At 37.1% G+C, this 13,604-nt stretch overlaps 1 protein-coding gene across 1 annotated transcript in view; it reads left to right on the top strand.

Annotated features, from left to right (window-relative positions):
• Window positions 1-13,604, top strand: part of LOC130830308 (A disintegrin and metallopeptidase domain 3-like) — a 102,270-nt gene that overhangs the window by 13,915 nt on the left and 74,751 nt on the right. The window contains exons 5-6 of the mRNA XM_057697477.1: window positions 6,756-6,832; window positions 7,301-7,478. Coding sequence (XP_057553460.1) covers window positions 6,756-6,832; window positions 7,301-7,478 — 255 coding nt within the window. The remainder of the gene's footprint in view (window positions 1-6,755; window positions 6,833-7,300; window positions 7,479-13,604) is intronic.

The raw sequence follows: 13,604 nt of genomic DNA, 5'->3' as shown, positions 1-13,604 counted from the left end.
CTTTTTGTAAGTGTTGTTTATTAGCATTTATAATTTTAGCTTTCAGATCCTGTGCATCTGTTTTTAGGACCATACCAAAGTATTTCAGTTTCCTGGAGCAATTGTAAACGGTATCATATTTTAATTTCAGTTTACATGTATTTGTTGTTAACTGGAAATACAACTTATTTGTTTATGTTGATCTGGTGTCCTTACAACTTGATGAAGTCACGTGTTAATTCCATGAGTGTGTTTCTTTTGGTTTTTTGGTTCTTTTTCCTCATAGATTCCTTGAGAATTTCTCCATAGTCAGGTCTTTTACAGCTATGGACTTGGCTTTTCTTCTTTTTCACTCTATGTACTTTTTACCCCTTTGCTTTACCTTATGTGCCTGCTACAACTACCGGTACCCTGTCAAATAACCATACCGAGGGCAGACATCCTCACAATTTTCCAAATTGTAGGGATACAGTATTCAGTCATTCACCACTAAGGATAATGTTCCATGTAGGGCCTTTTCTTTTTAATACACTGTTTATAAAGTTGAGGAAATTCACTTTTTCTCGATTGCTAAGAATGTGTTACTTTGTTTTTCTGCCCTTTGAAGGGGTGTGTATTTCATTGTATCAGATGCCTTCTCTGCATTCGTTGATATGATCACATGATCTTTCTTTGTCAGCCTGTCCATGTAGTGGATGCCTTGCCTGACTCTCAGATATGGAAACAGTACCTGGAAAATACCTTTTGTACATCGAAAACCCACAAGTTGGTCTTGGTGTATGATTATTTTATGCATGCCTGCGTCTGATTTGCTAAGCATTTCTTGAGGATTTTTTTGGTCAAAGTTCATGAGAAATATTGAGGTATGATTTTCTTTTTTTGTATTGACTTGGTCTAATTTTTGGATTAGAGTGATGCTAGCCTCATCACATCCACTGAGAAGGATTACCTCCTCTTTTGTTTCTCTGGAAGACATTGTATAAACTACTTGTTAGTGCTTAAGATGTCTGGTAAAATTCTCCAGGGAAATCACCGGGCCTGAGGATTTTGTGTGTGTGTGTATGTGGGAGCTTTTAAACTGCCAATTCAAAGTATTTAATAATTATAAAAATATTTTATGTGTTTCATATGTATGGCTTTGGTGGTTTGTGGTTTCGTAAGTAATTGGTCTATTTCATCTCAGTGGTGTTTCTGCAGGTAGTTTTGTGATAGTCCCTGTTATCCTTTTAATGACTATAGGCGCTTCAGTGATGTGCGGGTTCATTTCAGAAATTGATGATTTATGACTCCTCTCTTCTGAACTTTGTCAGTCTTGCTAGAGAGTGTTCAATTTATTGCACACATCAAAGAACTAGCTTTTTCTTGATTTGAGTTTCTTTACTGTCTTCTTATTTTCAACTTCATAGTGTTTTGTTCTTACTCTTTTCTTTCTTATTTTAGCTTGCTTTGGGTTTCCTTTGCCCTTCTTTTTCTAAGTTGTTGAGAAGAAAACCCATATTATCAATACGTGACCATTCCTTTTCCTATTGTAAGCATTTTAATACTTAAACTTCCCTCTCAACACTGCTTTCATTGTATCTCACGACTATATGATGTGTTTTGTGTTAATAAGAGATACAGGTATTTCTTAAATTTCCTTTAAGTCTTCCTGTTTGATGTGATGTTTTTTAAATGTGTTGTTTAATATACAAGTATTTGGAGGTACTCTTTTTCCTTTGTTGTCTGTCTGTTAAATTTTAGTGTGATTTTGTTTTGGTTAGGCCATATGCCTTGTATCATTTCCATTTGACTTTAATTTGTGAAGGTTTGCCTCATGATCCAGTGTATTGTGTTTCTAGGTGAATATCCTTGGATGCTTGAAAAAAAAATGTGTATTCTTTTGTTCCTGGGTGGAGTGGTCCGTAAACATCATGGAGATCGGGTCAATTGATGCTGCCGTTCAAGTCTACATTTTGCTGATTTTCGGTCTAGTACTATCAATAACCAATTGGAGTGTGCTGCATTCGTCCTTTACTGTTGTGGTTTTTGTCTTTCTCTTTCTGCTGCACCAGGGTTTGCTTCACATATTTTGAAGTTCTGTTGTTTGATGCCTATACATGTAGGATTGCTCTGTCTTCTTTGTTTTTTTCCAAGCTCTTTATTTTAGTATAATTTCTTTACACTGTTGTGCCAGTTTTGTCTTCTTGATAAGTGGATCCTTTTATGATTATGTAGGGACTCTCTTTGTCCCTTTCAGATTTCTTTGCAATTAAGTGCACTTTCTCTCATATTATTTTTATGAATATTTGCGTGATGTATCTTCCATGCTTTTAGTTTCAATCTACCTATAAATTCATGTTTGTAACTGAAGTACTTTGGTGTACACCTGAAACTAGCACAACATTGTAAATCAACTATAATCCAATATAAAATAAAAATTAAATAAAACAAATGATTGGAATCTGAAAAAATGTATGTTTGAAGTGAATTTCTTTTAGAGACTATTTAGTTGGGTTATAAGGTGTGCTGGGTTTTTGTTGGTTTTTGTTGTTGTGTTTTTTTGTTTTTTGTTTTCCCGTACTCCATGTGCCTTGGGACTCAGTATTTTATGTGGTGCTTTTAGAGTGTTTACATTTAAAGTAATTATTGATGTGTTAGGGCTTTGTCTGGTATGAAATTGTTTTCTTTCTTTTTCCTTTTTTCTGTGCTTCTCATTCCTTTTTTCTTCTCTTGTTTCCTTATTTGGATTTCTTGAACATTTTAGAGATTACATCATATTTATTTATAGTATGTTAATACATTTTCCTTGTTATACTTTTCTTAGCTTCTCCTTGAGGTGTTAGAATGTACATCTAGAACTTAGCCTACTCTTGTGGCCTCTTTACTTCTTCACCTGAAATGCTGAAACCCTACTTCCATTTAGGATACCTTATCCTCTATACTTTGTAACTCTATTTGCTCAAATATTCCTCTCCATATGTCAGGCATCACATGATATTGTGTGACTGTTTCAACTGCCAAATATGAGTTAGGAAACTTATGAGGGAAAAGATAGTTCATTATGGTTAACCTTATTTTAAACTGTTCTATTTGTTCCAATGCTTTAAGACTACTCAAGCCTTTTTGTGATGTATTCCCTTTGTTTCTTGAGGTATCATTTTGCCATTATTTACGGAATGTGTGCTGTGGTCTAAATCTGTTAGTTTTCTTCTGTCTGAGAAAGTCTCTCTTTTTCCTTCACTCTTGAAGCATAAAGTTGCCAGGTGTAGAATTCATGTTTGACAGGACTTTTTGTGTGAACATTTGAGAATTGCTCTTGTATTTCCTTTGAGACTTCATGACTTCAGTTGAGAAATCTACTGTCATTCAAATTGGTGTTCCTCTATAGGTTATGTGACATACTCTCTGGTTTCTTTGAAGATATTTTTATTGTTTTTAATTTATCATCATGTCTCTTGTGATAAAAATATTTCATGTGAGTTGTACTCTCCTAACAAATTTTAAGGATACATTACATTACTGTGGACACTGCTATGTTTCATCGAAGGTCCTGGAGCTTATTCATCTTGCTTAACTGAAAGCTTATGCCCATTAAATAGTACCTCCTCATTTCCTGCAGCCCAAGGCCCTGCAAACACCATTCCACTTTTGGGTGGAATGCATTTGACTATTTTCGGGACTTCATATAAATAGAGTCGTGCAGTATCTGTCTTTCCGTGATGGGTCTATTTCACTTATCATAAGGTCCTCAAGGTGGATCACGTTGTCACATATTGCATAACTTCTGTTTTTAAAGCTGTGTTGTATTCTGTAAAATATATACAACCACATTTTCTTTATCCACTCTTCTGTGGATGGCCCTTAGGTTTTATTCACATTGGCTCTTGTGGATAGTGATGCAATAAGCATAGTGGTCGTCAATACCTCCTTGAGCTTCTGATTTCAATTCTTTCACGTAACTGCCCAGAAGTGGCATTGCTGGGTCACAGGGAAGTTGTATTTTTCGTTTTTATGATATTCTATAGCAACTGTTTCATATTCTATTCCAGTGGCAGTGTACGACAGTCCCAGTTTCTCTACATGCTCATCATCACTCTTTGTCATTTGTTCATATGATAATAGCCATCCTTACAGTTGTGAGGTGATATCTTAAAAAATTAACCATCTGTTGTTAATTTGCATTTTTCTGATAGCTAGTGGCATACCTGTTGGCCACCTGTATGTCTTCTTTTTGTCTTATCTAATTTCTTTCCTCAGCACTTTGTAGTTTCCAGAGTACAAGTTTCTCACATCCTTGGGTAAATTTGTAGGTATTTTGTGTGTTTGATCTTGTAAATGGAATTGTTTTCTTAATTTCCTTTTTCGTACCATATTTCTCTGTAAGTAGAGAAATGCAACTAATTTTTGAATGTTGAGTATATATTCTGCAACATTATGGAGCTTGTCGTTAGTTCTGAAAGTGTGAGGTATTTTGTGGAGTCTTTAGGTTTTGCTATCTATGAGATCATGTCATCTGCAAACAAAGACATTTTTATTTCCTTTTTTCCAGTTGGGATGCCTTTTTATTTTTTTCACTTTCTTTGTCTAATTGCTCTAGGTATAACTTCCCATCCTAGCTTGAATAGAATTGGGGAGGGTGGGTGTCCTTGCATTGTTCCTGACCTTAGAGGAAAGGCTTTCAGGTTTCACTGTTAACCATGATGATAGCTGTGGGCTTCTCATATACGGCCTTTATTATGGGCTGCTGACGGCATTCTATTCCTAGTTTGCTGAGAGTTTTTCTTATGATAGCTGCTGAAATGTGACAAATTCTTTCTCTGTGTATGTTGAGAGGATCATGTGATTTTGACTCTTTGTCCTGTTAATGTGCTTTACCACATTGATTTTTGAATGTTGAGCCATTCTTGCATTGCAAGAGTAATTTAACTTGCTCATGGTATATGGTCATTTTAAGTTGCTAGATTACATTGGATTTTGTTTACTAATAGTTTGTTGAGAACTTTTCCATCTATATGCATGAGGGATGTCAGCTCATACTTTTGTTTTGATGTGGCTTTTCTATCAGAGTAATGCTGGCTTCATAAAATGAGCTGGAACTGTGTTTTATACATTGAGCTAATCCTATTGATCTGTCTCAAGTTCATTGATTCTATCCCTTGTCGTTTCCACTGTACTTTTAAGCCTGTTCATTATGGGCTGTTTTGTTGTTCTGTTTATTATAATGTTCAGTTGTAGTATTTTTATTTGTTCTCTTTAATGGTTTCTATTTCTTTTCTGAGATTTTTCTGTTCTTTCTGTTGTTTCAGGATAGTTTTAAATTGTTCACTGAACCAGTATTATCACAGCTGCTTTAAAACCCATCCCATAGTTGCAACATGGAGCTCCTCTCAATATTGGCAGCATCTGGTTGTCTTCTCTCATTTTGTTGGGATATTCTTGGTTCCTGGTATAGTGGGTAGTTTTCTCTTGTATCCTATTCATTGAAATCTTCTATTGTTGAAGTCAGTCAGCCAGTTTAAATTCAGATTTAGTGTGGTCTGTTGCTCCAGTGACCATTCAGCTTTCCTGGGGCTTTTGAAATTATTCTGTTGTGCTTCATTTTTCTTGCTTTGCTGAGGCTCATTGGATCTCTGCCGGTGCAGCCCACAGCAGCGAAAAGTTCTGTCCTGGGCCACCTTGTAGTGCTTGGTGGTGTTGGGTGATGAAGGACTCATGGAAGAGAGAGCATCTCCTCTGACAGTTTTCTAGCCAGTGGATATGTGTATGCTTCTCCCTCTGTCTGTGCTGGTGCCCCTGAGTGAGGGACGTTTTTATCTCAGTCACTTTTGCTGCTTAGATTGGTGGATTTAACAAATTATCTCACAAGGATCAGGTTCTCTTATTTGGCGCAAGGCCAAGAGCTGCAGAAACTGAAATGCTCTTTTCTGCTGGGTGAAGGGTTGGGACCTGGTTTGCATCCGACGTCTTCATGAAGGCTTGTGGCATAGTTTGCTGGTGCAGCTGCCTTCCACCAGTGCAGGTGGAAGTGACTGGGGCTGCTGCCTGGCGTAGAGCAGGGTATGCGCTGCCACTGTCAATGGCTGGGAGACAGGAGGTAAGCCTAGTATTGAGACGAGTGAATGGTCACTGATGGAGCTTATGCCTGGGCACTAATGACGTATAAACACCTTCATACGAGAGAGCGGGATGATACTAATGTTTTCAAAGCCCAGGATTAACAGAGGAACAGGACTCATTCTAGGTATCACTCGATATCTCAGGGAAGAGAAGGGAACACTCACTGAAAGAAAACATCAGGGGAGAACCTGGGAAGACTCATGTTGTGGAAATCCATTGAGAGGAGAGTTTCAACCAACGATGATCAACATGGTGAGATTAGAGAGAACATAGTGAGGAAATGTCAGTGAAGATATTTTGGGCTAACTGAGAAAAAACAAGTGAACGTTCACAGTGGAAGTCAGATTAATGCTGTTGATTACATTGAGGTAGCTTTTATAGACTTACATATTCAAGAAATGGGGCTGAGGAGGACAAGATTTGGGTCAGAAAGTTGTTTGTCAGAAACTTATAATTGTAGCAGTGATCATTTGGGGGCAGATAGGAGTTGTGAGTATTCATAGACAGAAGCAGGTCAAGTGGAACAGATTTTAGGTAGATAACAAGGAAGTGGAGTATCTGGTGAATAATATTATGGAATGGCTCAATCTGAATGGTTGATGATGTCCGGGAAGTAAGGATGAAACCAAACGCTTTGTGTTCTAATCATAACGAGTGCGTCTTTCTATCCTCCTGTGTAGGGCCATTGCTTTTATCAAGGATATGCCACAGAGATTGCAAATTCAGTTGTGACACTCAGCACCTGCTCTGGACTCAGGTAATGGCACATTCCAGAATTGTAGGTGATCGAAGTCTTGTATACTCTTTTCATTTTAGCAACTTCTCAAATGGTATGATGGAGGCAAAGAAAATAGAAACTTTTTATTTTTCTGCTGATCATCTTTCTTTGCCTGCTTGCCTTACCATTTTCCCTGTTTGCTTGGTGTCTCTTCCAGGGTTACAGTTGTAAAATTTGTTCAGAAAAAGCTGCCACTAGTATGAGAAATATCCCCATTACTGAGCCACACTACATCTGTGATGACTCCTAAATTCTATAATAGCTAGAAGAAGGTAGACAGTTGGGTTTGAAATGTTGTTCCAAGGAAGATGGGATGATTCTTAGATTTTAAGCAACAAAGGCCACTATCAAATTTCTGTATAATGTTTTCATTTAATATTGATTTATTATGTTTATCATTGAGAAATCTATATTTTCACTTTATTTTTCCTGTATTTAAATATTCAGGGGATTATTGCAGTTGGAGAATGTCAGTTATGGAATTGAACCGTTGGAATCTTCATCTACATATGAGCATATGCTTTATCAGATAAAGGATAATAAAATTGATATTTCCCCTGTAGCAGAAAATTATTCTGCATCCCAGTGGGCACATGAGTCCTACAAAATTCTTGTGAAATCAGAAGTAAGTAAGCCCTGTTTTATAGGATCTTCATCTGTGAAATTTTTGATTAATGTGTTCATGTTGAAATTTGTTACGTTTGGAAAACATATTTAAAGTGATATTGATTAGAATAAATCCTTCTGTTGTAAGGTATTTATTTTAAATATATTTTTGTTTAGTCATATAATATTTAGAAAATGTAATAGATATAAACATGTAATTTAAAAATCAGAATTCTCATATTTCCCTAATTGCAAATGTTTCTGCATACATGCACACTTGCATTCTTGTTGAATTTGCATACTAATAATATAATCCTACTCACATTTGCTGATTATTACTCTGTCAATACTTTGGACAGTGTGTTTTTTTCTTTGTAAAATAGTGTTACTTTGATAGAAAATATAGAAGTAGAAAAGAGGCAAGAAATTGGCCCCAATTTTTTTTTTTAATTTCAGTTAGCATGTTGCTCCTTTTTTTTTAAATTAATTTATTTGTTTATTTATTTATTTATTTATTTAATTGGCTGTGTTGGGACTTTTTTGCAGTGCGTGGGCTTTCTTTCGTTGCAGTGAGTGGGGGCTACTCTTTGTTGTGGTGGGCGGGTGCCTCATTGCCGTGGCTTCTCTTGTGGTGGAGCTCGGGCTCTAGGCATGTGGGCTTCAATAGCTGCAGCACACGGGCTCAATAGTTGTGGCGTACGGGCTTAGTGGGATCTTCCTGGAGCAGGGATCGAACCCGTGTGACCTGCATTGGCAGGCAGAGTCTTAACCACTGCACCACCTAGGAAGCCCAAAATTGGCCCAAATTTCATTGTCTAGACATAGTGCTCTTAGAACTTTGGCGTGTTTATTCTAATTCTTTTTCTGTATCTAGTTATAAAGGTTGATTTATAAGAGAAGATTTGTTTAACAAAAAATTATCTAATCATATATGGTTTTTTGAAATTTCATTTTTGCTATTAAGAGGGTAATGCACATTTTCATTTATTAAATTTTATTACATTTGCTTTTGTTTTAAATTAAAATAAAGTAATGTTGATTAAAATTTTAAATATATCCATAAGGAAAATAAGAATTGACATTAATCCTATTTTCTCGAGGAAACGTTGTTAAGTCCAGGGCAAGTATTTGAAAATATACTCCTTTATGCTTTTTCATATATATACATATATATTTACATATATATATATGTACACAAACTTAAAATATGTACTTTATAAAATTATGGCATATTTTGCATATTTATATTTTTACTTTAATCAAGCAATGAACCACATGAAATTTTGGGGCATTCAGACTTTCCTTATGAATACTTGTGTCTAAGAATAGACATATTTCCAAAGTTTTTTAGATACACATGTCCTAACTTCCTCCTTAAGAGTGTTTGCACAACTTTACATTTTGCCATCAGTGGTTCAGGAAATGAATCCCAGTCAGCGTATTGTCATCAAAATTGAATATCCTGTTTAGAGAAGCAAAACAAAATCTTAACGGATGAATCTTGAATTTAGTTTTTGATGACCTCCATCTCACTGTTGCTTTACTATGCTTTTATTTTGCCAAAGTCTTGGTACAAATACAGACTAGTAAAATTGTCCTTTCTGAAAATCATAAAAATGATAAAATAGAATCATATATAGAAATGAAAATTTCATTTTTAATGGAACTGAGATATGAGCCCAACCCTATGCCATCTGCGTGTTGCAGTACAACATCGGTCACGATCGAAGACCATTTTCATAACTGAAATAGAGCACTGTCACATGAAGTAAACTGAATAACTTTCAAGGATGTCACTCTTCTGTGGCAGTGGGAAAACATGGAGGGACAGACATGCTTTGGGAAAGAAAAATAGCAGTGCACTTGAAGCCATCCCCCTCCAGTGAATCAGCAATAAGAGAGGGGTTGGAGAAGACAGAGTTACCAGAGATACGGCAGTTCCCGCTGCCTTAGCTTGAAGTTTGATTGTGTCGGTCAGGCTGTAGCCCCAAGAATTTGACTACGATCTTTCTGTGTTTAAATTTTCTCATCTGAAAAACCCAATAATAAAAATAATACTTCATCACACAAATATTTTAAAGACAATAAATTTATAATTGAAAATTACTTTGCATAGTATGAGAGAAATATAAGTGATCAATAAATATCAATAACTATCACAACTACTGCTATTAATATTGCTCTCTATAGATTCTAATGGAGCGAAACAAGAGAATTGGAACTAATTAGGGAAAGTTTGGATGCAAAAGAAAAAGCAATAATGAAATAAAAGGGACTAACATTTCAGAACCTAGAAGTAGCCAGGGATATCACTGCAGCAATGAAAGGAAATGCTGGGTAATGATGTGTTTGTGAACGAAGTGACTGCTTTCCACCCTGAACTCAATGGACTTAAATCTATAGCTTTAGATAAACGTGTTTTCACAAGCACTCGAGTTTTTACAAGCACAAACATACAAAGTGAATATCTTCAATATGACAGGTATTTTAAAGAAAGAGAGAAAAATAAAATAAAATCTTATATCTTAGGCATGTTTAGACATGTATGCAAGGAAACACAAACTCAGAATCAGGGTGAATGTCTTCATGATAAACACAGTGAAAAGTAGAAGAAACAAAATACATAAAGGGCTTCCCTGTCAAACACATACTGGACACATACACTTACCCTGCCCCTTCCTTAACCCTGCTAAAGTGAAAAGGAGCTTTTAATATGGCATAAACATATACACAGAAACAGAACAGGAGAAGAGTAATGACAATGGAAGTTGAAGAGCAGATAGATAGCTGATTTAGAATCCTTAACTGGCAATTGGGATAGGATATAGGAAACTTTATACATACTTTTGAGTTAAAACTCAAAAGAAATTTCACAAGATAAACTTCCAGAAATCACACAAAACTAAAATATAAACAAAAATGACAGAGAAATTTGAGAGAGAATAAACTCAATTAAAATAACAATATGGGTGGGGCTTCCTAGGTGGCGCAGTCCTTGAGAATCCACCTGCCAATGCAGGGGACACAGGTTTGATCTCTGCTCCAGGAAGATCCCACATGCTGCTGAGCAACTAAGCCCATACGCCACAACTATTGAGCCTACAGTTTAGAGCCCGTGAGCCACAACTATAGAGCCTATGTGCTGCAACTACTGAAGCCCACGTGCCTAGAGCCCGTGCTCTGAAACAAGAGAAGCCACGGAAATGAGGAGCCTGCGCACCACAACAAAGAGTAGCCCCCACTCACAGCAACCAAAGAAAGCCCGCACACAGCAAAAAAAGACCCAGCACAGCCAATAAAATAAATACATAAATTATAAAAAATACAAAAAACAAACAAACAAAAATATGGGTGATACAGTATCAGTTCCAGTAAAAATAAACATAGAAAATTGTGTTGAATAAATCAGAAAACAATCCAAGAAAAATCCTCAGAATGATTTAAGCAGAGTTTCTGGACCAATACTTAAAAAACTCTGGTCTCTTACATATACACAAGATACAGAATGGCATGAAATTACCTAGCAGCAATATTGGAGGTTGAAAGGCAATTCAACAATTACTTAAAATGACCCAAAGTACTTTCTTGCCTATAATTCTATACCCAGTCAGAATTATACAGTTGACACTCTCTGGCTGAAACCATTTCTTTCCTCCCTGTTGGGAATGTTCTTCCTAATGTGTAAAGTAAACCACACTTTAACAAAAGAGAGACTCTAATCTCGTCTCAAATGAAGATAGAAGCCAGCCACAGTCACAACCAAATTCATAAGGTGTAGTTGTCAAATAGAGTGAACTGTCAATCAAATCAAAAGATGGAACAGCTCTGTCAGCTGCTGTCCTCAAACTGTTTTCCTCATGAGAACCACTAATAAGTCAGCTCCCACCAGATTTTGAGGCAATCAATTCCCGACTGTCAGTGGTTTAACATAATATATGTGCTTTGCTCATGTGAACCCAGGTGGATGAAAGTGGTGGTTGTTTCCCTTTCTAGCTTCAACTTGGGACCCACAGTGTCCCCCGCTAGTTTTTGAATCTAGACACAGGAGTAAAGGAAAAGAGTGTCTGTATCCCCACCTTGATACTGCTGGGCCTGGACAGGTATCTCTCACGGACTTCTCCTGTCTTGAAGAAGGACCAAACACCATTCTTGGATAAGTGGCCATTTCTTATAAACCAAGCATAGTATAAGTCACTTATCCACACCATTTGCTCAACAGAAGTCTGACATGTAAGAAGTGAATGTATTCTGAAAGAAGAAGAATCCAAAGGGAATCAACATGGGGCATAGGAATGAATACAAATATAAAATATAAGACAAATACAAAATCCAATGTGAGTTTAGAAAGTACATTGATGTTGTTGCATATTCACAGACTACCTCACAAGTGCCACCTGTTGTTTTAAGAGCTTTACGGTGTACCCCGTCTTTCCAATTCTTCCCACAATTCTGAGAGTGAGGACCATTATCCCTCTCTTCAGACAGGAAACAGACTTAGAGACTTTAAATGATTATCCTAGGAAATGTTCTAGTAAGTTAAAACATTAAAATTCTAACCTAAACAAGACAACCCCAGAGACACGTTCTTTAGTCCTCACATGTCTACCCTTCCACAGTCTCTTTAAAGATCCTGGAAGTGCTGAAGAAATAAACATCAGAGAAAAGTAAATCCATTTTGAAAAATGAGAGGCATTGACAATAGGACTAGTAAATGGCACAGTAGACACTGGGCTAAAACCCCAAGGTGATGTTATAGTCAGGGTCAAGGAGGTAGAGAAAACGATGGTGTAAAAGTGATGGCAGAGAAAACCAAAAGTGGGTGACGGTTCATTTTATGTATCCACTTCCCTGGGCCACGGTGCCCAGATGGTTAGTCAGATTTTCTGGGTGTTTCTGTGAGGGTGTTTTTGAAGATGAACAGCAGAGTCAGTGGAGTTTGTGTAAAGCCGGTGGTCCTCCATAATGTGGGACCTCATCCAAGAGACTGAAGTCCTGAGTATAAGACAAGGATGGAGCTTCCCCTGAGTAAGACAGGCCTCTCCAGCCAACAGCCCTCCAACCGGAACCGCAGCATCCACTCTCCCCAGGTCTCCAGCCCATTGGCGATTTCAGACTTGCCAGACTCCATAGCCATATGAGCCACTTGCTTGTAATACATCTAATTATGAGTATATTGAATGTGTAAATGTACATACATAGTCTTCTGGTTCTGTTTCTCTGGGAACCCTGACTAACAGAGTGTGAAAGATTGCTAGTGGAAATTCAGGATAATCAATATTGTCATTCATGAATAGAACCACACCCAAAGTGTTCCAACTTATTAAAGAAGAAAGCTCTGTTGAAATAAAGAAGTCCTGAATGTGAAAGTTTTGAAATTTCAAGAAATCCTTATGAGAACTGGTGATGCCAAGATATAATACATTTTGCACTTTATCAGTAAATAATGACTAATGCTATAGGCATCTTGGCGTCAAAGCAAGTCACCCACAAAGGTGGAACAACTCTCAGCCTGGCATTAGCCTTTGCCCAAAGGCAGTGCTTATAAGAGAGTCAGGATGTCTAACGAAGGAGGAGAGAAGATGGCTTCTCTAAGGGGTAAACAATATCCCAGCAATTTGTTATCCAGTCAACTTGCCATCATACTACAAAGCATGGTTGCTTTTTCAAGAGACCATAGTGTGTGTGGGATTTTGAGACAAGATTAGTTCAATCAGCACAGCAAAACAGGAATTGAATCACTTTAACTGATTTAGGTAGAAACCCACAGAATCATAGCAGTAGTTTCAGAAACACCACTTGGCAACGTTCAGTACACATTCATAATACATACTAGGAATAGAAAACTTCCTTGATCTAATGAAGCATCTATTGGCATCTACAGCTAACATAAAGAATGCAAATGACTTGAATGTTTTGTTCCTGTCATGGACTGCAGGCTTTTGTCCCCCCAAAGTTCACATTTTGAAACGTTAACTTTCAAAGCGATGGTATTAAGAGGTGACGTCTTTGGAAAGTAATTAGGGTTAGAGTAGGTATGAAGGTGGGGCCCTCTTGATGGGATCAATAGTCTAATATAAAAAGGAAGAGGCACTGGGATCCCACTATCTGCTGTCCATCACATGAGCATAGGAGGAGCTCTGCAAAC

The sequence above is a fragment of the Hippopotamus amphibius genome, chromosome 10 (genome assembly GCF_030028045.1).
Source record: "Hippopotamus amphibius kiboko isolate mHipAmp2 chromosome 10, mHipAmp2.hap2, whole genome shotgun sequence".
Taxonomy (NCBI): domain Eukaryota; kingdom Metazoa; phylum Chordata; class Mammalia; order Artiodactyla; family Hippopotamidae; genus Hippopotamus; species Hippopotamus amphibius.
Note: the sequence above shows the minus strand (reverse complement) of the source record. Positions and strands in the feature narration are given on the sequence as shown.